This window comes from Epinephelus lanceolatus, chromosome 9 (genome assembly GCF_041903045.1).
Source record: "Epinephelus lanceolatus isolate andai-2023 chromosome 9, ASM4190304v1, whole genome shotgun sequence".
Lineage (NCBI taxonomy): Eukaryota > Metazoa > Chordata > Actinopteri > Perciformes > Serranidae > Epinephelus > Epinephelus lanceolatus.
In genome coordinates this window covers 22,612,720-22,639,249 of record NC_135742.1, presented here as the reverse complement: position 1 = coordinate 22,639,249, position 26,530 = coordinate 22,612,720, and the positions used below count along the sequence as shown (strand labels likewise).

The following is a 26,530-nucleotide window of genomic DNA, read 5'->3' as shown; positions in this document are numbered from 1 at the left end:
TACTAGAGCAATTGGGACAGTAAATTCCTCATTTGGGACCAACACTGAAAAAGTTTAATAAGCCAGGGCTTTGAATAATTGCTACCAATTAATTGCTTTTCACTTACATCACTGTTCAGTTAAGTAGTCTTCAGTGAGTTACTAAAGGAGGTCAGTGTGGGTGCAATTAATATTTTTAGAAATGTGACTGTGTTTGATAACATTATCAGATGATGACCGTGTGCAGCAGAGAGTATATTTGTAATGATATGGGATCTTAAAATCCAGTTTTCCATTTAATGCTACGTAAAATGTGTCCGGTGGTGTGAAATCAAATATGACTCCATTTTTGCTGAGCTATATTAACCATGATACTGCTTACACACTGAAAGCTGTATTGAATCATCAGCTTATCAAACACTCTGCCAAGACACTCTTGGCGCTATTGATGCTTTGCTGATTTCAGAAGCAATAATTCTTTCAAAGGTAGATGGCTTTAGGCTACTTAAGCGTGACCTTGCAGAGGCTGATGTACAGCACTTAGAGATAAGATGGTCTCTTAACTCTTTTGGGAACCATAAAGAGAGAATATGCTGCTCATGATGGCATCTGCTGTCTTTTTGTCAGTGAAAACTGTAAAATCAGTGCTGCATTTTCATGCACAACTATGCATAGTTATATCAAAGATGTGGTGTTGACAAATGTGGGTTAATAATTCTGCTGAAAAATGTGTTCGTTTAATGGCGTGAACACATTCAGCTTCGTATAGGATAATATCACCATCATCAACTCACTCAGCAAAAAGAACAAGTCTGAAGAAAAACAATTTTTTGTTTATTGATTTTTTTAATTTATATCCATACAAAATGGGATTCAAGGTTCTGTATACAACATTTAGAGCATTAAAACAGCAGGAAACAACCATTTGCTTTGTAAAGATATAGTGGAGTAATGGCGTCCTGAGCAGGGAATAAAGTCACATTCCCTCTGTGTGTGTTGTAATCCAAGCTTCCCCATTCATTGCTCTGGAAGACAGTTCAAAAAGCACGTCCCTGTAAGTCCCTGTGTGTGTATAACAGACAGGTCACTGTCACAAAAGCAAAACGCCCACCACCTACGCTAAAACCAATACCTCTGTGAGCACCATTGTCATCGTTAGCACTGCTCCCGTTGTTAGCACCATTAGCTGCTAGTCGCCAGCTCAGACAACTCAATGTTGAGAGCCGTGTGCCAACAATCCTGGCTCAGACTCTGAATGTACTCTGAGTATTATGTACAGCTTCTCTAAAGTTAGGCAACTATCATTTTTGGTTAAAGTTTGGTTTGGGAAAGATCTTTGTAATGGTCCAATCTTTTAGAAAGCCAACATTAAATGTTGGACTGAGAAGAGAAATTGTCTCACACCTCTGGTGAAAGTCAAACATGTTACACGCTCATTCATCACCCTAACCTCTGTACCCTTACTGCTTAAAGGACAAAGAAATTTGGTATTGGAAATAAATCGTATACCACAGACTTGCTTTCGTTTTCAAAATACAGTCATTTCCAGCAGAGGCACTACCTCTGTATGTTTTCCATGTGTCTACTTTGCTGTTTGTATACCATGCTCATACTGCTCATACTACACTGTACATCCTTCAACAAAATGCAACACTAACAAACGGGGAGGTCTCAGATAGTTCAGCTGACCCGGCTAATAAAGCAAAGCTGATTTTGTTATTGGGTGGTTTTAATAACACTGGAGAGCTGGAGAGTCAATTAAAAAGGATTAGCATGCCCCCAATCAGCTCAGAGCCTCTTCATGCTGTAATGATTATGGAGTGTCATCAGCACTCCTACACTGTACAGTGAATCAGCTTTGACGTTTGCGTGCACACACACTAGTGAAAACATGCTTATAAATGCCTGCACACATGCAACTGTGTTATTAAAGTACTGAAGGGGTTAGCTTCCCACTCATAATACAAGTGCACACAGTATATGCATGAACAAACACAGTGTTTTATGATTATTTCTTAAATGGTCAAACTGGTCATTATATGCATTTTGCACTAAAACATATATGAAAAACTTTTTTTAATTCAGAATGGATGACCCTTTCATACATTACTTTATTCTGAGGGACGAGTAATTAGGGAATTATGTACAGTCAGTTCAAAAGCCACTGATGGAGGAGTGAGGTTGAAAATAATCATACAGGTTTCAGTTTGTATCCACTAACTTTAACATGCATTCTTTATTAAATTACAAAACTAAAGATTTAACCAAACAAGGCTAAGGGCTCATTTAAGCTCAACATTAGAGACGGAGACAGACGGATCCTTCTGTCTGTACTCGGCGTTGATTTCATATATATTTGTGCACATTTTCCGAAAGCTCACGGATACAGGTGAAATGGAGCAGTGCCACTGGAGATCATGGAGGCAGTGTAGTGTAGCTCAAGTGAGATACGACTGAAGGTAACAATGATGAAATTTTAATAATGGTGAAACGGAACAAATCGGTAACATAGTGAAAAGAATTCTCCGTCCTCAGATTGGGATGCCGCATAGACTACCGCTGCCTCAAATTTAAGGTACATTATTTTTACCTCCTCCGCCATCGCCTCGTTTTAGGTCCGCCCTATATATGGCTGTATCCATGCCATCATAAGGGATGTGTGGAAGTATGAGGGCAGTGACATTTACAACATTTAAACGGATGTGTCTGTTTTCATATGTAAAGGGAGAGTAAATGAACTTTACATCTGACACCTCGTTTCCACTTATGTATGTGTACTGTGACGAGGCAACCGGAAGTCCATTTATTCCCATGGGAATCTTTGTGATATCCGATGTGCCTCTGAAACACTTAACTTCCATAATATTTTGGTCCAGAAATTGCTGCAAGTACGTTCAGAATTGAACTTTCACGGTGGATTTTGGAGGGACCATATGACTATGTGCTAGCTTAGCTAACAGGCTGCTAACTAGCTAACAAGCTATTTTCTTCAGTTCAGTTGCCTGTGTTGATTGTCAAGTGAGTTTGTATGAATAAACAATTAGCCTACAGTCAGATTGTCACTATGACTCGTTCAGCCGTTCATACCCTTTATGACCTACCATAGAACAAGTCCGCCAGAGCATATCTTTACAATTTTACCTGCTGTAGGGCCATTTTTTGGAGTATTTTAATATGCTATACATCAATACAACCCTTAAATCCCAAATTTTAATAATATGTGTGGACATATGTCCATACTAATGAAAGAAATTGCTAAAAAGTGCAATAAACCACTAAAAAAATGAAAATCGTTTTTGTTTTTACACATATTTTTCTAAATACAGAAATATCATGGCTGTATCCCTCAAAATTGTTAATGTAAAAAAGTTCCTTTCAAACCACAGAACATTTATTTTGAGTGTTTTCATAACTTAATTTTTGAGATACACTCATTTTTATAAAATGTGACAAAAACGAAAGTTAAATGCACATTGTGCACAATTAGCAAAAATACAACATGTACATCAAAATAAACTATTTACAATAGAACAACCAAAGTTCAAAGTCAAACATTAGTTTTCAATAGCACCAGGGGAGCTGTGATAGGTCTTGTGACAGTTCCTGTCCATGATGAGCCATATTTTTGCTGCATTTTTATTGGTGTTGGCACACAGTGTTTTGATGGCAGCCCGGTGAAAGTACATCCTGAACAGCTCAGATGGAGAGGGATTGTCCACATACTGTGATAGAGGTGGCTGCACACCTGGCCTCCTTTTGGGCAGAAAATGTGGTAAGGGATGTGGCAAGATGTCAGGCTCCTTTTCGGTTCTCCAGCCAGCTGTATCACCAGGGAGTGTCTCTGACCTGGAGCCTCTGTTTGCTGGAGACCGACTCCGTCCTCACCCTCTGCCTCCCTCTGGGGTGCAGGACAAGGAGACCCCCCCATTTCCTCCTCCTCATCATCGTCGTCAACTCTGCATACAGATGTTACACAGTGTGTTAGATGTGTTCAACATGAGAGTAATACAATAATGGTGCGTATTTAGTGCAAAATGCTTTCAGTTGTGTTACATGTATATTTTCTTTACTTTACTCTAACTCATAAACAAACAATATTTCATGAATATATACATACATGTCATAGGAAGGATTGCTCCCTTGGATGAGGTCGGCGTCATCTCCACTGTCGGTAGAATCCGGACCAGATGAGTGGACTGAATCTTCATCCGACGCTGTAATTAGCTTGAAAGCTTTGTGCCGGGAGAAAAGCCGTTTTGTGCGTCCGGGTTGTTGCGGTTCCATAAATATATGTGTGCGAGTGTATGGTGAGTGTCTGGTGTGTGTGTGTGTGTGTGTGTGTGTGTGTGTGTCTAAGTGTTGCTGTGAAAGAGTAAAATACTAAACGAGAGCGAGAGCGAGTGTGTGACTGCAAACTGAGAGAAATATTTACCGCGGAAGAAAGAGAGGAATTTCCCGGGAAATGACGTCACTCCTTGTTGCCGCGGGTAGTGTCGCAAGAAAGACACGCAAGAAAATAACGTGACAGTTCATGCTCACAACGTGATGATGTTTAGTCCAACATAGGAAGTGCTGTGAATACCCGCGATCAGGATTATAATGTTTTTGTTCTTAGCGCTTTTTACTGTTTTTCTACAAACCTGTCAATGCAAGGAATCAGCACTCTGGGACATGATGAATGCATGGTAAGTTAGAGTAACTCCTCCGGTTTTAAATGCAAAAAGAATTATTGCTCTATCTTATTTGGTTGCAATTCTACCGGCATTTAAAAATCAATATGCAAATGGGATCGCGGGCGCTCCCGCCGGTTTTAAAGGGTTTTAAAGTTTTAAATATTTCACGAAACATATTGCATACCTGGCAGGTCAGGTTTTTGTCCCTGTAATGTTCCAAGCACATATTCTAAACTACTGGATGGTGAAAACTGACAAAATTAGCCTCTCCCCCATGGCTTCAAGTAGTTTCTATCAAGTTTCTATCCATCTGTAAAGAACTGCACTTTCTTGCGTTGGACACTAGAGGCATCATCCGTATTTTTATGGATCTACAGACACCAGTTACATACATAGGTGGAAACAAGCTGTGTGAGCTTGATTGATTGAGAGAGAGGCACCCAGTACATCTGTGCTGATAATCCTGAGTGTAAAAGGACTTTGAGAACATACCTTTTTTGTCTTGAGAACAGATTTAGAGGTGAAAAATAGGAAGTGAAGTATAAATTATCTTGGGGAGGGAGGGGATGTAACAGATACTCCTTTTCATTAAAAACCCCTAACATTCACCTCTGATTGAATAAACTGCTTTATAACTGCTTCAGATACATTTTTTTAGATTCCCACATCAAAATTGTTTACTGTAATGACCGTATATGCAAAATAAATGCCTGCATTTTGTCTAAATTGAAGCAAAATTAGATCAGGGTGCTTAGGTAGATGGCACAGCTTGCCAGAAAAGCATTTATTCGAAAATGAGTTAACACATTACAGGTGTTTTATGTTATAATGCTGAAGCCCTTAAATGCTCTTTAGCAGTCTGTGTCCTGTGGTTTTCTTTTGTCACTCTCCCGTTGCTCTTATTTCATCCCCACCATCACTTACTTCTTTATTTCTCCCTCTTTTCACCTCTCCGTCCCTCCTCCCTTCTCCGTCTTCTGTTGTTCCCATTAGTGATGTTAAAGTACTTAGTGAACTGGAGGGTTCAGCAGGAAATACGAAATACATCACTGTCCAGAGAAATAAAGAAAGCAACAGAGACACAGATACAGAGGGCTTCAACACTTTTACCGCACTGACCCGTGACCATGCACAAGGCTGTTCTATAATTTAACAAGCTGTCAATCATTTTAACACTGGCTCACAGCAACCGGGAGAGTCGGTTAGGCAACACAGTTTTTTTAAAGTCTTCAAGAAACTCCATAAAATCTCTCTAAGGACACTTGTGTCTGCTTAAGTTTAAGTATTAAAGTCATTATTTTTAGTTGTGGAACTCGACATTTGTTATGCTTCCAAATAGTCGCTGGGAATTTGATTCAGAATCTGTGAATCTGCTAAGAAACACTAACAGTGATGTATTATGGTTAAATGAATAAAGGACTATAAACCAAACTTTTATGGTCAATGTTTGACAGTTTTGTGCCTGCATATTCTGACAGCTTCCATCCTTTTCTCTGTATTTTTACCTAGCTCTCATGAAATATGTATGCTGCAAAATTCATCCAGAACAAATATTGCCTTGTGACATTCAGGGCTCGCACATTAGGAAAGAACACAACGTACTGGATGCTGTATTAAAACAGAAGAAAGTACAGGTTTAATCTTTTAATTTTCTAACTTTCATTTCTTTCTATCGCTAGAAGAAAGTGTTTTCCTTTTGAACTTTTCCCCGGTGATATTTGAGGTGTTGATTCTGATTCTAGCTGTTACTAGGTCAGCGTCTGTTTGGGGAAACGTTTCCCCGACGTGTCTGAGCTGTTGAGTGGATTTGGATGTTTTTCGTCGTGCCTTTTCCTCTAATGATTTGAGCCCAGGGTCTCATTTCAGCTTTCCATCCCCTAACACTCTCACCCAAAACTGTCATCTCTGTATTTTTTTTCCTCCTCCCTTCAGTTACCACTGCTGCTTTCACAGTCCCCGTGCATTTTCATCCTTAGGGCTCCAAGTCTGAGTGCCTTTCCATTTACTCTGTTTGTTTGTTTATTTTTTTTCTGTCCATTCCAATATCCTGTTTTCCTTCTTTCTTGACATCAGTTATTGGTTCTCAGAATTAGTAGGCAATGACTTCGGTTTTTAATTTTGAAGACATAATATTTACAATTACTTCATTTTGCAAATGAATAAATCATTTGCTGATGGCTTCCTCTTGTGTTTCACCAAAAATATTATGGGTAGACCAATGCAGCCTTGAAATGCTGATAAAAAGATTTAATTACAAGTAGAACAAGCCTGAACACACCATTAAAATGACATGTACAAGTGAAGAAATCCAATTTTACATGAAGAGGGTCTTACATGAGGAGGTTACTGTAGTCCCCCCTTCCCCCAACACAAATAATGAACAGCTCCTTCACCATTAGGTCCCACTCGCATGCTTTTCTTTTCTTGGTTTTCTCTACTACTTCCTCCTCTCCCCACTGTCGTTTTCTACAGTAGCAGAACTTACAGTAATTTTCTATGCAGTGAAATATTGTATTTTGTTATCAGCCGATAGTCACCTTGTTGACTGCCATTGGTCTATCAATAAGTAAGATGACATTTGCTGATGGCAGTGGCTAATGTTTTTTCTGTTGTGTCCCATCAATTTTGCACAGGCTAAAAAGCAGTGCTAAGGGCACTAAGGGCGTCTGGTCATTCTGGGGACAACAGTGTTTTGGATGGACAGAGATCGTACCTAGTATGGCTTTTTGGACAAAGAGGATGCAGTAAACTCACTATAGATACTTCAGTGGATGCACCCTATCCTTTCCCTGATAATGCAACATTATTGACAGGAGAGCTAGTTAACGTTAGCTGTTAGCACCTAACGAAGGATGCACTGAGTTACATACTAATGCGTTCAAGCTCTATTCAGTAAAATCAGTATTGTGCTGAGGTAAATAATTATATTACCATGATGATGTAGGTTTTAGTGAGAAATTTATGTAAAGAAGATTTATTTTTTACCCTGGCCCAACAAAACAGGGCTGCCTCCGACTAAGAATTTTCCTAGTTGACCAATAGTCGTCATTTAGTGCCATTAGTTGACTAGTCGCCCGCATGTTTATCTATTAAAATTATGGGTGAGGCGAGTTCAAGGTGTGAGAAAGAATAGTATCAGTATCATTGTTAACACTGTGCTACATTACAGAGAAATACAAAACCGTACTAATGAACCGTCATTAATATAGGCCTATATTTTGTCTACAAGTGCACGTCACACAGTGAGCGAGCCGCCTGTTAATGACGCTGTCGGCAAAGCAGTAATGATTGTGCTAAGTGGCTAATAGGCATGTAGCTACTGACATGTTTCAGATGATACGTCATGTTTGTTGTCGACCAATGAAGATGAGTTTACATATCACCTTGGGTTCGTCCTTCACCTTCTCAAAATGATCCCACACTTTGGATTTCCTGCCCGACATGTTATTAACTAGCCTGTGGAATACCCGCAGGTACCAGCCGTGTTTTTTAACGTGACTCCTGTCTGACTGCTGAGTGTTGCCTCTTCCTGTGTCTGTCCTTTCAAATTAAATTTCCACATGGTCCAGTCATATAGGTTTTGATTTATTTTGACACAGATCCCAAAAGAGTTTCATGTGTGTTTGTCTTTTTTGTTTTTGATTCTGTGACTAAGCAACCGATGAAATCTTGCCCACCAATTACCTTTTCCGGTCGACTAACGTTTGGTTGACTATTAGGGGGCAGCCCTACAACAAAAACCAAATAAACAACAACAAAAAAACAATTGGCAAATGGCTGCAATGTTATTTTAAACATTGGTATCAGTATTGGCCCAGAATTCCACAATAAGTGTATCCCTAATGAAAACTGAATCAGTATATTTCAGCACGAAAGTGATAAAAAGTAATTAAGGTTTATCATGCTATGTGACACTTCTGTTGACTAAAAAGGTCATTAATTGTTTTGCAATACATTAGGTTTACTTACTTTTTTCAGTGTTAAAGGGAAATTTCGGTTTATTTCAACCCGTCTCCTATCGTCCTAAATTTGTTTCAAGTGACTAGTGACATAGAAATAATAGTTAGCATGTTAGCCATTAGCCTAGATACAGCCGTAGCGTCAGACCTGTTAAAACATAAGTGAACGGGCAACCTTCAAGTGCAAAGTTAGTCCACTAAACAAGCTTTTTTTCCACAAAGACCGCCTCATATCGTTAGGATAAATGTCAGAGAACATATAGAAAATGACATGTAAACGTGTTGTCTTACCTTACCCGTGTGGTGCCATGTTTGTTTACCATCTAGCTCTGCTTTCCAAAGGGCGGCCGAAATATATCTCGCCAGCTCTAGATAAAGCCCAGCTGGATACTAACGTTACTCCAGGTGGAGGTGTCTCGTCCTCGGTCACATCCAGACCTTGAAAATAAGGCTGCAACCGGTCCCATTCCTTGCAACAGAGGCATTCCTCTTCTGTGGGCACTGGGGCACAGCATCCACAGGTACACCACCAATCTCCAGAGCTACGCAGCCTTGCAGCAGCCATTCCTCCTCTCTCGTCCTCTAACGTTATCTGTTGCGCCTCTCTCTCTCCTCCTCCTCCTCCGTTCTTCAATTTCATGAAGCTCTTCGTCAGTGTATTCTGGCTCAAATAAATAAGGGCGGCCATAAAACTCTGCAAAATCAAATTCCTCCTCCACAAAGTCGAAGTCAAACAAACACGGCACCACACCGGTAAGGTAAGACAACACGTTTACATGTCGTTTTCTATATGTTCTCTGACATTTATCCTAACGATATGAGGCGGTCTTTGTGGAGAAAAAGCTTGTTTAGTGGACTAACTTTGCACTTGAAGGTTGCCCGTTCACTTACGTTTTAACAGGTCTGACACTACGGCTGTATCTAGGCTAACGGCTAACATGCTAACTATTATTTCTATGTCACTAGTCACTTGAAACAAATTTAGGACGATAGGAGACGGGTTGAAATAAACCGAAATTTCCCTTTAATATTATACCTTCATTGATTATAATAATAAATAATAATAAATAAACTCATTGCCAGGCTGCTTTAATCAAAGCTGTGCTTTCTGGCTGAATTGTATTTTTCACCTGGCAATGTTGTTTTATTGAATCGTCTGTCAGGAAGTATTGGGATTTGGGTAAACTCAATATCACAACTCTTTGTTAATAAATGCCTCTGCCTTTTGCCCCCTACTTTGCATTGCTGAGCCCCGAGCTCTGCTGTCTGTCTTATGTGCTCGCTGTCATGGTTTTCAAACTTTCACTTCCACGTCACTGCCTCTTCTTCTCTGCCTCCTTCACTTTCTGCACATCTCTTTTTCCCATTTACTCACCAACCACCTGCACTACATCTCAAAAGTGCAGTCCATCTATCAATCCTCCACAGTGGTAGTCCATCTCTGTAATGCCTGCCTCTTTGATGCTTGAGAGATGGGTTTGGAAAGGTGGCAGTAGCTGGAGTTACTGGTGGATTTTTTTTCCCCCCTCACACTAACACGCCTCATGTTTTGACACAAGGATTCCAGGGTAAAATATTACCCTCGCCTCCTGTCTTATCCTAATTTTCACTCCTTTCTTCCTTCCCCCTCTCCCCTGCATTCCTCACATGAATTTTACTGTCCTTCTATTGTTTCCCAAGTCTTGGGCCTAATGGATTGCCCCAGTGTATCTTCCTCATCTAGTCTCTCCTCTTGCTTTTCTCTCCATTCAGCACCACCGTGTCGCTCCGCTCCCTCTCCATCTTTCTTTCCCTAATTGTTGACATAGCATGGAAATTCCAAATCGCTCCGTCTCTCCCTCAGTCCCCTTTACCTCCTCATTACCTTTTCATTCGTCCTTTTCATTCCATTGCACTCTCTTTCTCTTTCTCTCCCTCAACGGGCTCCGTCTCTCGCTTCCTCTCCCTATTTGTTAACATTGTCGGGTTAGCTTTAATGGATCACCCACAGATAGCTGCTCCTAGCCTGCACTCCCTGTTTCCTCATCCTCCTCCGCCATAATCACTGCCTCCCTAACTCTCTATCTCTCTCTCCGGCTCCTTCACCATTGCCGTGGAAATATCTTTTCTCTAGCCGACCCTCTCTTGAGATTTTACCCCATCCATCTTTTCCTCTCTCTGTCTCTCTCCACTCTTGAATGTTGACATGAGAGGGTGAGTCTAATAGATCACTGTGAAGCATCTGCACCTGTGTTAAATCTCAGAGGTAACGCTGCGTGTGTGTGTGTGTGTGTGTGTGTGTGTTCGTTCGTGCATGTGTGCACCCTAGAGTAGAGAATGCAGGCTTTCTGTTCAGCACATCTGTGACCTCCTTTAGTGCTGAGCAACTTCCTCATTTTACCTCTCCTTTCCTCCCCTCTCCTTCATTTCACCTGCTTCTACTTGTTCTCCCTGTTCTTCTTTCATCCTCTGCTTTCAATCATTTATAAGCTTATGCTGCACAAAGGGAACCATTAACTTTGTGGCTTTATTTTAGTTTTTCAGGGCCATCCTGTAGATTCCATGTTCTTTTTAATGTGCTGAATCTTGCAAAACAAATGCTGCCTTCTGATGTGGCCTAATGCGAAGACATGATATTAAGGGTTGCACAAGTCAGAGTAAAATAATGCCCATGTATCATGTGTGCATGCCATGCATCATTTAGAAAGTGTACCAAGGTGCAGTGGAGTAGTAGGTTATAAATAGGCCTCTGTAGGCCTGTCCCAGTCCAACTGGGTGTCCTCCTGTGTCCCAGTTCTGTCTGTGTGGGACACCTTGGAGAGCGCTCTTCTCCATCTCACACTCTGCTGCACATTGGGGAATCTTTCCTTTATATACATGCTTCATCATCCATGCCCAACTACATTTTAATTCCTAGCGGTATACGACTCTTTAAAAAACATACGCTAAGTCCTAGTTCCTGTTATGAACAAGGCCTCAGAGAATTCCCTGCTCTTGCCCATGCACCAGTTTCAGTAGATTTTACATATGGTATGTATTTTTCCTTCTTTTGAAAGTACTGTTCGTACTTGAACTTATTTCTGTAAAATGTTGAGGAAATGCAGTCTACATTTTCTACATTTAATTAATATTCATTTTTACAAACAAATCATGAATAATTGGCCAAATATACTGTTCCACGTTAAATGGATGTATGTTATGGTATAATCAACAGGGTAACCTGTAAAGAGACAGTTCATCCCAAAATAAAAAAAATCATATTTTTCCTCTTACCTGTAGTGCTATTTGTCAGTCTAGATTTTTTGGTGTTAGTCGCCGAGTGTTGGAGATATCGGCCACAAAGATGTCTGTCTTCTCTTAAATATAATGAAACTAGACGTCACTTGGCTTGTGGTGCTCAAAGAAGCAAAAAATATATTTGTAAAACTCAACAGCAATGTCTCTTTCCAGAAATCATGACCCTGTAGGAACTATTTTCTTTTTACTGAACTACACCTGTGCAGAAGGAAGAGTGCATCTACTCATGGACAAGAGGTTCCTGCTTGTGACAATGTGAGATGTAAACATTAGTAGTGGCGGCGGCAGCGGCTGAGCTGTAACGTTAGCTAGCACAGTGGTGCCAGGTGAGCTAGCAGTAGATGCACGTTTCCTTCTGCGCAGTGACATGGTAAATAAGAATTTTTGATTTTGCGGTGAACTGTGCATCTACTGCGAGCTCATTTAGCACGACTGTGCTAGCGAACGTTACAGCTCAGCCGAGGACGACGCCATTAATGTTTACGCCTCACACTGTCACAAGCAGGAACCCCTTGTCCTTGAGTAGATGCACCTTTACTTCTTTACTTCTCTACACCCAGCCAACAGTCAGCCATCGGTCGATGTCGGGCCTTCAGTGAGCATTGGATGCCCTAGTTTTGGTGAAGTGTCCTGCACCATTGGCACTAGTTGGCTCTTGTCCTTTTTTTTTTAGCAGATTTAACAAGTTCAGCTGGAGCCGGGAGCCTGTCAGTAAGTAAAATCACTCTGATTGGCACTTAAGCTCAGTGGATGAGAAGAGAAATTGTATAAAATGGTATAGCCAAGAGGACATGAAATTAAAACATACTTGTGATATTACTTTACTGTGATATTTTTTAGACATTGACCTCTTTGGCAGAAATGGCTCGTAATAGTTTGTGGTATTGTTTACTAGCACACGCTAAATAGCCTATCCTTTGTTATCCAACATCAGGCTGTTTGAAGTACAAATACAGAGTACACCGCCGCGTGCTGCTGTGAAAAGTTAATTCCTGTCACACATGCAAGTTGGACGTTGGCTGTGACCTTTGCGGTGTGTTGAGGTGCAACTTTCTGGCTGAGACACAGACGGTATGAGGTGACACAACAGTCAGCCCTGGTTGCCAATAGTTCTTTGATGTTGCTTGGGTGTGTCTGGGCCTTAAGGTCAGCTTGTCTGCCTTTAGATTTGTTGCCCATATTATGGAATAAAGACTCTCAAAAGCCAAAACAGACAACTTAAAGTCCAGACTGCTTTTTTTTTTTTTTTTTTTTTTACAATCAAAGGTGTCCTTAAGAACATCAGTGTGGGATGACTGTCGATGGCGACCCAATTATGTCAGTGTGGTTAATTAGGTCTTTATGTCATTCGCCTGGATCTAGTTAATTAAGCTGTCAGAGCCTCTGAAATCCCATGTTGGCACTCACACACGTAGGCACAAAGACATCCAGACACACACACACACACGCACACTCTACCCATGTACACGCTGTATATATGCGCGCACATGTACAGTGACCTTACGTTAACCTGCACAATCTGCCCAGTCTGCCCAGTCCTGGCGTGTATTGTATTGTAGTGGGGTTGGTGGCTGTAGTAAATTCCCCACAGTAGCACTGGGCAGCAGGATTGTCCCTAATCACCTCCCAAGTGTAGTGAGGATGCAGACAGAAACACCAGGACATATGGCCAATTAAGACAGAGGAGTGAAATGGCACAGATATACTGTAGGTGACTGAAAATCACATTTCACACAATCAATGCAACTGAGTGGCAAGTTTATTAATTACAACTGTTCCTGACTACTGCACAGACATCAACACTGTTCTTGACAACAGCCTTGTAGCAAATAAATTACTTGGGCTGTATTTGATAAATTTCCTTAGTCTCTTCTGTCTGTCTAGACAGTTTGTTGTATTCTCCTTTGCCCATTGGTCTCTTTGTATAATATCTCCCTGGCAGCCCAAAAGGAGACTATTTATCCCAGCCCCTTAATGTTAGATGGTTCTGTATAGCTCTTGTACACAGTAAAAAGAAAATGTTTGTGCTTGTATCCTACGGATGCTATCAAGTGTAAGAGACTATAACCCAGTGGCTATGATAAAAAGGAAGATAGGTATTGTTTGATCCAAAGTAAAGGATGACTAAAAAGAAAGTGCAGATGGAGACAGAGCATTCTACTGTAGTACAGGTGGGAGTGAGGTATAACCCTTGACGTTGAGAGGACAATTAGTCCAGAGGTTTTGCTGGCACCAGAATATAGCCATTTGTATTTGTTAGAATGCTACAAATTGGCAGGTATAGAGATGCCAAGAGAGGAGTCACGGCAGTGTGGAGGAAGGAGAATGAAGACAACCATGCACACAACCTGCACTCTGCAAATCTCTCAAATAGCAACTTGTTTTTTCCAAATGGTGGTGGTGAATATTTGCTATATTTGCTCTTGCAAATTACAGTACTTAAATGATGATGATGAGGCTGATTGTTAACTTCTCTCTGAAGAACTGGCTATGTTGTGAACACCGGTGTGCAGAAAGAATAAATCTCTGTGTCCTTGAACCGTCATATAAAGTAAGAACATAAAGTAAAAGTTGGGATGCATTCTGTAGTTTGAGTAACAACACTCAAGAGCAACACTCCTGTTGCTGCATTTTCTAGAGGTGTAAGAAAACATTAATATACTTGATTATTGCGACATTGTGTTTGATTTTTGCCTTGGCTTTACGGGTTGTACGTCCTTTCCAGTCTCGTGAGCGTGATATCTCAAGAACACCGTAAGGAACTTTCTTCCCATTCGGCACAAACATCCACTTGGACTCAATGATGAACTGATTAGATTTCAGTGCTTAAAGGTCAAGGTCACTGTGACCTTGCATCTGTCTCATTGTAATGAAGGCAAAATTTTGGTTCAAATTTGGCACAAACGTCCACTTGAACTCAAGAATGAACTGATTGGAATTTGGTGCTCAAAGGTCAATATCACTGTGACCTTGCAAAACATTTTTTCAGCCATAACTCAAGAACTCATATGCTAATTATGGCAAAATTTCGAACAAATGTCTATCAGGGTATAACATGGAAATCATGACAATTTTATCCAAAAGGTCAAAGGTCAGACATAACACTGTCTGAGATAATAATATTCTGCAAAAACACTTTTACTGGCCATTACTCAAGGTCATATTTCAGGAGTAGATGGGGAGACATTTGGTCAGATACTGAATTGGCGACACTAATCTTGGGTGTCCACCTTAAAACTGTGCTAAATGTATATATCTTCTGGGCTGCTGGGTGACAATGTGTGTGAAGGCTCCATATTTATCAGACATGTATGTAAACTGTAAGTGCCACTTGACTGATACAAATTCTAGTTCATTAATGATTTAGTGCAGTGCAGTGGTTAGCATTGTCGCTTCACAGCAAGAGGGTTCCTGGTTCGAACCCGGTGTTGGGGGAGCCACTCTGTATGGAGTTTGCATGTTCTTTTGGTGTCAGCATGGGTTTTCTCCAGGTACTCCGGCTTCCTCCCACAGTCCAAAGACATGCAGGTTAACTGGTGACTCTAAATTGCCCGTAGGTGTGAATATAAGTGTGAATGGTTGTCTGTCTCTATGTGTCAGCCCTGTGATAGTCTGGTGACCTGTCCAGGTTGTACCCAACCTCTTGCCCAATGTCAGCTGGGATCAGCTCCATCACCCCCTGACCCCCAACAGGATAAGTGGTTAAGGAAAATGAGTGAGCAGTGTTGTAATCTATCTTTATCAATTTGACTCTTCCATTCCAACAACAACATACCACTAGCATAAACACAAAGAACACTGGCCTGTGAAACAGGTAGTCATAAGAGTGTTTTACCAGATTCTTATCAATACACAGCCCTAGTATATAAAGATAGAAATATATATTAATGGTATTGAACAAATAAAATGTAAGCAGCTGCCACATGCTCTCATTCTGAATATATGAATGCCACTATGATGTACTGTCAATGAGACAGCCGTGAACAAAAAAATAAATCAAAAACTCTTTTGGATGTGTCTATGGACCTACTGTGAATGAAATGTATCACTCTCCATAGGGAGTGAATGCATGTAGAGTTTATATATTGAGTTTTGAGTTTATTACTGAACTTCGGCTGTGCTGGTCCAAAATGGGAAAACCCAGTTTACATACAGTAAGTACCATATCGTAAAGTCAAACCAGGATTACCACGAACAATAATTGTTCCTCTGCTCTGTCGACACTGTTGATGAGTATTTCAATCCCTTACACTAATGACTGGATTAGAAACCTAAGTGCTCCTAAACCACAATGATCTCTGATTTGATTTGTCAGATCAGAACTGTTTTAGAGATGTTCAGCAGCTGTATGATGTGCAGTTTACACATGTGCAGGCTTTTTTTTAGTACAGTAGCTTCCACCATCATCACATATGCAGTTTGCTTTTTTTATTGCGGTGACCACCATTAACGAGTAATTAAAGAAACACTTCCTGGTGTGTCATGGTAGTTTCATTTGGTACATTTGGAGTCTGATTTTGGTTTAACTGCTACATTTATTTGATGCTGAGGGAAGCAATTTAAGACAAATTGTTCTTTCTTTTTTGTTTTTTAATGCCATGATAGTTACTCTCCTGTAATTGTTTAAAACAACAAAGTCCTTTTGTTCATCTCATCACAATGACTTAATTGTTTTGTCTAATATCAACGCACACACACTCACACATACGGTCTTCACCATATTCATGTGCGCTGTTGGATTAAATTTCTATTAGCTTTCCTCGATTGAGTTTGAAGATAGTTGATTAGCCAGTAATGGCCTTTGTTACTGCACTAATGAATAGCTTGATTACTATTCTACTTAGCTACACATCAGGAGGCGGGTGATGTGTGTAGGTGTGTGTATGTGTTTGTGTGTGTGTGTGTGTGTGTGTGTGTGTGTGGGTGGCATTTGTTGGTATTATCCTCTGACGAACACACGCAGACAGTTATAACCAATTGTCTGGGTTTGTGTCAAGAAAGCTGATGGCAGCAGAAGAGAAAGATGGATGGTCTGCTCTGCCAACGCTCATCTCTCCCTCTTCTCTCACTCTCTCCCTGTCTGTGTCTATGCCTCTCAATATGTTCTCTCCCACCTGCTCTCTGTTTCTCCAGCCTATTGTCACTCCACCATTGTCTTTTTCTTAATTCCTGTATCCACCTCCACCTCTTTGTCTTCCTGTGACCCTCTCTCATCTTCGCTTTCATTCTGTTTTGTTTCTTGCCTTCCTGCTTTAATGTCCTCCTTTTCTCCTTTCTTGTTTATCTCTGTCCCGGTTTATTTTCTGCTGACTGGACTGACCGGGCTCTTGAGAACTGGGTTGGCATATTGCGTTTTGTGTATGTGTGTGTGTGTGTGTGTGTGTGTGTGTGTGTGTGTGTGTGTGTGTGTCTTTGTTAATATGTCTGTGTGAGCATACGTGCATGTGCGAGCGTTTGATAATGGAAACAAGCATGCCAATTACGGTGATGGCTCTCTAGATGCCAGTCAGAGCCAATAATAATGAGTGTGGCACATCTGGCAGTGTGCATGTGCGTGTACCTGGGTGTGTGTGCTAGTAGGGAGGGCAGGGGGTGTGTATAGGAGAGTGTTATGACTGGGAGATGAATTATGCTTCTTAAAAAATACACATTAGCATCTCTGTGAACATACGCACACAAGGATATGTTAGACATAGTTCTTACAGAGGCTGACAGAGAACCTGACATGGACACCTTGAAAATGTCAACAATGCATCACACGGACTTGTGCATCAAGACAGTCGACTGTTTGAGTCAGTGCTGGTCGGGTAGTTGGTTTGAATTCGAGATGAAAAGAAAAAGTAAATGTCATAAAAATTGTACCTGTGGTATAAAAGAAGCATTCATGCAAACCTCTAAGGGTGCTTTCAGACCTAGAGTTGTCTTGCTTTGGTCTGAATCAGGGACTCATTTTGTTACAAAGCTGCATAATTGCATAGAGTTGGTTTTTGTTCTCATGGCAGCATTTACAAGCAGACCAGATCAAAGGCCTTGTGCGAGAAAGCTGCACATGATTGGTCAGAATTTCCATGCCAGAAAAATCCAGGAAGTAAACAAAACATTGAAGAACGAAAGACCTGAACTTAGGGGGCAAACGAACTTGAGTTTGATTGAACCAAACCAAACAGAGCAGGTGTGAAAGCACCCTTAGAGTTACCCCAGTGAATGTTTGCCGAAGGCAGACTGGAGGAGCATGATTCCAGCTTTGGTGTTGCCTATACAATATCTACTGGTAAAGAAAAAATAAAGCATGATTCATGGTGTTGGTTATGTTTAGGCACTCAGAGAACTTGGATGAGGTTTTCGAAAGATAGTAGTCTTGGTTATATATATTATTGAAAACTGAAATATACCCTAAAGTGTGACACACAATGTATTTAGCTTATTACCATTGACCCCAAAATCATTGTCTTTCCCAACCATTAACCAAAGTGCCTAAATCTATCCTCTGTGTAAAATTCTCGCACTTTGTACATGTAATGCAAAAACATTGCGCCTCCCACCAGAGGTGAGGATTTGAGTCACATGATGAGTAAGACTGGAGTCACAAATTTAATGACTTTAGACTTAACAAAAACAAGAAAGACTTGGCAACATGACTTGGACTTTAAGACCAATGACTCCTTACTTCAGTTGCTCTTGGGACTTTGGTACAAAGACTCGAGACTTACTTGTGACTTGCAAAGCAATGAGCAAAAGCCCCATCTCTGCCTCCTACATCCTAAATGTTGCCACTGGACATCATCCAGCCATTAATTGTGTTTCCCTTGAATTGTATTTGGCAAAGCAAATTGGTTGTATATCAAGGTAGTTTCTAGGAGACAGGGTTGCATAGGTGGGCATTTAATTAACGAGGAGAAAGCTTCACACTTAAAACTAAGATGCAGTCTGTTTATTTTCTGTCTTATGAATCAGAGTTTCAGTACATCCTCAGGATGATTCACATGAAGATGTGCCAAACTGATTCATAAAACTAAATCTGAAAGCACTGGAGGGATGAGTTGTTCCTTTTTTTACTTGAAAAGATCAAACAAAACTGCACAGCACAAGCCCAGATAATACAAAGTTACTCGGTCTGACTCTCTGCCCTTATCTGTCTTGATTGTGCCTCCACTGTCTCTCTCCTCCTCTGATGTCCAACACCTTGGCTTCAGCTTGTCATGAAATGAAATGGCGAAGCTTGCTGGAGCGGGCGGTGATGGTAGTGGGAGGGATGGGATTATTAACATGGATGCACACTCATTCCTCACCCACGCATAGGTAGAGTAATCACTTCGGTAGCTCTTTAACCCACTCATCTCTGGTCTTATAGGGATCCAGATAATATAGCTAATCAAGGGGATAATCATATTAATACCTCAGTGATTCACACACACACATGCACACACACACATACATATGCAGTACAACTCGAGTTCTTCGATTGTCTTTGATTGCAGAATCAGATTTTATTGTAGCTGGTCTATTTTGTGTTTCATCATACCCTTATTGTGTGTCTGTGTGTTTGCGCCTGCTGCTACTTTGAAAAATTAATGTTGTGATTCAGTGGCAGATTCTATCCATAGACCCTGTATCTCCGCGCTGTTATCAACTCCCATATGAGACTCTTTGTAGTGGCTCTACAAAGCATGTCATATTTTAGCATTTGTCATAGATATTCTTTGCTTTGTTATCTCACTTCTTGCTCTGTGGTCTGCCATTTGTTTTGCTTTTGCAAGATTTACACTGTGTTTCTCTTTGTGACACAGTGCGGCTATGATGTTCCTGCTCTCAGCAGAAGATATGCGGCAAAAGCTTTGCGTTTCAAAACATTTTGTGCTGCTCTCCAATGCAACAAAAGGCAGTATATATCTCTATATCTTGGCCTACTTTTATCTTGCACAGCATGCGACCGAGCCTTTGTTCCACTGCCAAAGAAAGATGCATATCTCAATAGATTGTGCAATATATTACATATTTCTGCTGCCTTGATATTGCACAGCATTAGATGGGACATTTGTCCTTAAGTTGCGGGTAAGAAAACATATGGAAGTATTTACATTTTAGAATTTATCACTCCTCAATACACATAGTTTATATTGCAATATCCAAACACTTCAAGCACGTACATTATTAACAACCGACACAGTACATATCTGCTTTTATCTGTGTTCAGGGGTACAAGGTTTGAAATATACCTGTAGGCAAATTAATGTCTCAGTCATTGGGTCAAGCAGAAAGAAAACATGAACAAAGTGAGTGTGTAATTGATCAGACGAAGCCTTTATCCCTTTGAAAAGAAAACCATTTGATTTCTTTGTCTAAAGAAAAAAGGATGGACTCTTGTTGAACCTCTTTTAAATCCTGTTACAGTTGAAACAGAGGACAAGAGGATTGCTTATGTTTGTGCATGTGCTAGAGTGTCAAAGGTGTCGTGTGTGTGAATGTGTTCATCACACGCCGCGAGCATTTGAAGTATCTCCACACAGGCATGTATAACGCCATTATTTTATACAGTATCTACACAATGGCGATGAAACCAGGGTTTATGAGTACTGTTTTATGTGTGTGTGTGTTTGTGTTTAGTGGTGTGTGGGTAAAGTGAGACAGACAGGTGATGTGGGGGCGAGTGTTAAAATAACAAATACACATTCTCCCCCGGGGCTGGCTTGATCCAATCAGCCACCCTCTGCCATTCACACTCACACACTCTCTCTTACACCAGCTGTGGCTAATGATGCGGTGGCAGTGGTAGTATAGCCACCACATGTGGTCTCTTTGTCTGAGCCCAGCGGAGCACACATCAGTCTCACATGCTTCAACCTTCAGGCTTCATCAAAGGCTGCGGCTATTTTCAGTGCCTCATCATACGAGAACTCACAACTACGGTAATATTAAGCGTATACGCTGCTAGTAAAGGCCTGCGTTAGTGTGGCTGTGTTTCGCTGGGAAATGATCTGACCATACATCTCAGAGCAAACATTATGTTGGAAAAACATTGTGTGCAACAATCACTAAGCCGCTACGCAAGCGAGAAACGTTCATGAATTGATTACATGAAAAAACTACATAAATACACAATCCCTACGATGCAAGTCACTTGTGTTCAAATGCTGATTGTTGCATGTCTTCTTCCTTCTTTCTGCCATTGTTTAGGTGGCATAACAATAGTTTGTTAAATTGTTGATGTGCCATTGTTGATTTCACCAATAGGATGTGCCATCAGTGGCAAATAACATATTTCCTCTCTATATACTCAGTGCTTCTTTTCAACGCAGGTACACACACGGCTATTTTTGTGTGCTTGTCTTAGCACTGCAGTAGAAATCGCCAGAGTAAGCAAATTAAACAGCAGAGGGTCCTCCAGGTTAATTGGAAGTGGACTTCAAATTAGTCTTTAAAATAAGGCAGACATGTTTGTGCTCATGATTAAGGTGACTGACAGTAGTTTATTAACAGTGTCTGGGGGAACCGAGAAGCAAAATAAATGGTTGGATACATGAACAGCTGAGGTTCACATGAAGTGCATATAGAAAAGATTACCAATTGTTAAAAGACGATTGCGTTAGTTGAAATAATACATTCAGACTGTTATTATGTTTGAAGAGGCTTAAGAGATTCTATTGCTTTACTACAACGAGCAAGTCACTTGGTTTTCTTTAAGGGTGCTTTCACACCTGCCCTTTTTGGTTCAGTTCAGTTGAACTCAAGTCCGTTTGCGCCATAAGTGCGGTTTGTTTGGTCCGGTGTGAACACAGCAATCACACTCAGGTGAGCACCAAAACAACCAGACTGAGACCTTCTTGAAGAGGTGGTCTCGGTCCGGTTACAAACGTGTTCCGACTTTGATCTGAACCAACTGCAGTCTGCAACCTACGTAGTTGTCCCTCCATTGTGACATTAGAAAGTGTCACATTTATCTTGCAAGTGTACTCTTCTTCAACGTTTTGTTCACTTCCTGGATTTTTCCCGCATGGAAATTCTGACCAATCAAGAGCAGCTTTCTCACACAGGCATTTTATCTGGTCTGCTTGTAAATGCTGCCGTGAGAGCACGAACCAACTCTAGGCAATTATACAACTTTGTAACAAAATTAGTCCCAGATTCAGACCAAAGCAAGACAACTCTAGGTCTGGAAGCACCCTTAGTCACTGTAGATGTACTTTGTTTGTTGGCAGTGCTACACTTTTCCTATGAAGAATATAAGATGGATATTTTTGGCAGCACAATATCAACTTTCCAGGGGATCCAGGGACATGACATAGACTTAACTGTGTCCAACAGAGTACTTGTGTATATCCCCAACTGGTCCTGGCCAGCTGAAACTAATAAAGCTAATAAACACAGTACATGATATAATCCATTTACACTAACTGAGGTAACCATCTTACAGTAGAACAGTCGAATACAGTCAGGACACATTTGCAGCCCCCCCCCCCCCCCGGGCTCATAAGGTAACTTGAAGCTATATATCCAGTTTAACTTATTTCATCTTTCACCATCCAATATTCCATGTCCCCAAGGTTCTTGGTTCACTGCCAGTGTACAGATATTTTTTATAACGGTGCTTTGATCATCGAGAGGAAAATTCAGATCAGGGGTGAGACATTTTCTAAAGACTGTACACTGTATTGGAATTCAGTAAAGTCAATAGGAAACTTTTTCTGCCAGTCACAGTTGTTTCTATTTCTGTAAAACATTGTCAGTCCTATCAAAAGGTGGGAGTGGAGGGGAATCACTGCACCTAAGTAATGGTCAGGAAAACCTTGCTGTTTATTCTGGCATCATGTTATATTCACATTAGGGATATTTTTACCCTTCCATAACATCAGCAAGCATTTCTTAGCTGACATAAGTAAGTACTTGATAAGTCATCTTTGAGCTGGTGTGAGGTTGTTTAATGTTGAAATATTAAAAGAAATAGTTTGTGGTTCAGGCTCAATTCTTGAATCAAGAATGTCTGAAATTGTATGGAAAATGTGGCACCAGTACTTCTGAATCTGAGGACACATTATAGTGTATAGAGTGGCTTCATTAGATTGACACTTGTGGCACAGAGAAGAAACGAAGGGGAACCATTTATTTATCTTTGATTTGTAAATATGCAACTTATGTACTATTTTAAATTGCATTAGGCAGTGTCTGGCAATAATAGAACATTTATTAATCTGTTTTAAACTATGATTCCATTGTTTCTCTATAAGTTAGAAGCTAAGACCATCAAGTTGAACTTATTTATCAAACTTATAAGTGATATATATAGAATGCACAGCCACAATATATTGATTTATAAATACAGGTCTATAACTGAATTTACTCACGTTACTCAGTTGAAGACTTTATGAGGACATGAGTTTGTGATTTTAAACTAACAGTATTTTGCTGAAGAGAAACATCACTGGAGTAGTTGTGTGTGGTGCAGTTCTGCAGTCTGACTGGTGACCTTGGATCTCCGCGAGCATAATTCAACAAATACGCTGCATTTCACTGAACTTATTTCTCTCTGCAGTCCAGCTCATTTTATTATCCTGTGCGTGAATAAATAAAAAATACTACATGCATTTTATCTGCTTTTGTTTTCCCCCTTGCACAGCACACGGATAAACTCCTGGCCTGACCATTTGCCCTGTATATATATATATGTTTTTGTTTGTTTGTCTTTGCTTTTTCCCCCTCTCTGGTATAACCTTTACTTTGTAATAGAAATTGAAAGGTCACACAGCATCTCACTTAAGATTGAGAATTCACAGCTACAGTGAGCCCCATGGCCAAAGAGCACTGCCAAATCTCTAAAGATCAGAGAGAGAAGCAGGTAGAATAACTGCGCGAGGAGAATGACAGTGGAGCCTGGGCAGGCAGTAAGCTGAAGAATAACACTGAATTTCCTCCTTTCTGCATCTGAGATTTCCATTTCCTAATGCGAAGGGAGGAGGAAATTAAACAACGTGAATTAAACAACGCGGCTCGGACATTTATGTGCTCGCCATAAAGCTTGGACAGGCTGAATTTATGAGGGTTTAGACCAGTAAATACAGCACTCAGGAAATGTGATTAGGCTCATAAATAGGATAGTTTCCTGCTGTCCTACCCTTCACCCAAAGCACCTTGCGAAAGCATATGTTCAGGACATTTCCCTCCTTTTCTACACTGCCACCCATATTGTGCAGGGCCCGCTGTAAATGAGTTTTTGTTGTTACAGCTGTATGACTCCTGCGACTTGATGCATAAACATTTTCCCGTTGGCAATAGTTTCATTTTTTGTCCTGCCCCATAAAATATATTTACTTGCTTGTGAATTTTATGTTTGATTTCTAAAACATACATGAGAATAATTTTGACGCTAAGTTTTCACATCTTGTGTCTTACTTACAGCACAAACCATAACAGTTAACAGGATGATAGTCACCACAGAGCCTCCTCTCCTTCACGTATTTATTTATTTACTCAGATTTGGAATTGTGACATCTCCTCAAAGCTTTTCTATGTGGAACAATTGAAAAACAAGATTACACCAGCATCCTATTATAAGTCCCCCCATACTGCTTTTTATTTGTCATCTGGAAAGGTTGGAAAAAACAAGATTATACCAAAACACTCAGACTTGATTCTTTTAGGTTTGTTTTTTTACAATCTCACAGATGGACTATTTTAGATGAACATCACTTTCAAAACCTTTTTTTTTTTTTTCTTGAGGTGGATCTGTTGTGAAAACAAGATTAAAATGTGATCTTATAATTCCTCTCAGCTGGAAAGATTTAACATAGTTGCAAAAAGCAAAGTTAAATTATTATCTGGTTTCATTTGGTTTCCACCCCAGGGCAGGACCACACCTTTCCACTATAAAATCAGACGAGACATAAGCTCCATAGTGTCAGTGCACAATAACACTACTGTATTTACAATTATCATCTTTTGTGAGCTCTATTTTTCTGATTTGTTCTCTTTATGTATCAGAGGTATAGAGGAACCTTTCCACTGACCTCATTTTCTCCTCTCTGTGTCTCTCCTAGGTGGAGTGGTTGAAGAATGAAGAGATAATTGACCCAGCAGAGGACAGAAATTTCTACATCACCATCGACCACAACCTGATCATCAAACAGGCACGTCTGTCGGACACAGCCAACTACACATGTGTGGCGAAGAACATAGTGGCCAAAAGACGAAGCACTACGGCAACTGTCATTGTTTACGGTGAGTTTGCATTCTGTTGTTTTTGTGAGGTATTTGTGTGTGTGCTAAAACGAGTTTGTTGCTTTAAATAAAGTCACTAAAAGCTGTTATTTTTATGCTCCGTGGATATTTTTGTGTCTTTAATGTTGGGCATTTTACCCATATGACACCTTTTCATGCTAGCCGCTGCTACCCAACAGTGTCTCTGTTCAGCCAAGCTAGCCCCCATCTGCCACATGAAATTAGCTCTACTGCCATGCCAACACGCTCTCTTTGTGATTGGCCTGATATTCCCACATCACCCTTGACCTCACCCAATTAAAATCCACCAATCACGCCTTCAGTTTTAAATTAGAACACTTGGGCTTTCCAAATGTCTGCACTTTCAGCCAAGAGTCCCACCACCAAATGAATTGAGCAGCATATGGCGAGATAACAGCTGTGAAAAACAACAACAGAAAACTTTGAATAGCTCAGTTGTGAACGGTGTTAGTTTGGTTTTCAGGCGATGCTCTTCTGTCGCTGGTTCTCACTGAAAACTGAATAGAAAAATCTTGTTTAGAGGAACAAAAATGCCTCATATGCCTTGTCTTGCTTTCTCCCTCTTTTCATTTTACCAAATGCCAGCCTGACATGAGAGGATAGGAAACATTTTGAGGAAAAACAACGTATAGCAGAACGCTCACACACATACCACACACGCACAGCGTTTCTCTCAAATGTAACACTGAGTCTATTCACTAGGAGGAGTGTTTCAATCAAAAATAACTGTGCATGTGTGCGTGTTCGATACAGACAGCGAGAGATGGAGTGGTTTGACACTGATGTATCCTTACAGAAATAGATTGTTCAATCTGTGGTTCAATCTTCTCGGCTCCACAAGGGCCCGACTGACACTGTTGACAAGGTGAAATAGTAGCAGGAAAAAACAGAGGAACATGAGGGGAAAAAAATGGAATAGCTGCAGATGGATGGGAGACAGGTGAGGAGAAAGGAAAGGCAGAGGAGAACGGAGTGGGAGAGAGCAGGTGAAAGAACAAGAAAAAAAGAGTAGAATAACCTAAGAAAGTTGATGACAAAAGTGACTGTACCTGATTTTATCGGACTATACTCTTTCTCTCTGATGATTCATTTCTAATTGGGCGTTAGGAAAGGAGTGGGCACCGTCCACTGGGCTGAGACAGAGCTGTCGACATGCAGCAGAGGAATTTCAGCCCACCTCTCCGCATGTCAACTCTCTCTCTGCGGGTGTCCTTGTGACTCATTCTAACTTTATACCTGATTTCTCTCTATCTGCTTGTCTCTCATCTGCCCTTATCTTTATCTGCACTGTGCTGCCACACATTTTCTCAGGGCAAACAACGGTAATACAAAATAATGATGCAACAGTGGATGCTAAATGTGACAGGATGCAGGGAAAGAGGTGCGGAGACAACAAGAGGGAGGAAGTGGGAA

At 40.6% G+C, this 26,530-nt stretch overlaps 1 protein-coding gene across 2 annotated transcripts in view; it reads left to right on the top strand.

Annotated features, from left to right (window-relative positions):
- Positions 1-26,530, top strand: part of LOC117252724 (netrin receptor UNC5C) — a 285,759-nt gene that overhangs the window by 193,182 nt on the left and 66,047 nt on the right. For both annotated transcript variants that reach the window (XM_033619822.2, XM_033619821.2), the window contains exon 5: positions 24,916-25,096. In XM_033619822.2, coding sequence (XP_033475713.1) covers positions 24,916-25,096 — 181 coding nt within the window. The remainder of the gene's footprint in view (positions 1-24,915; positions 25,097-26,530) is intronic.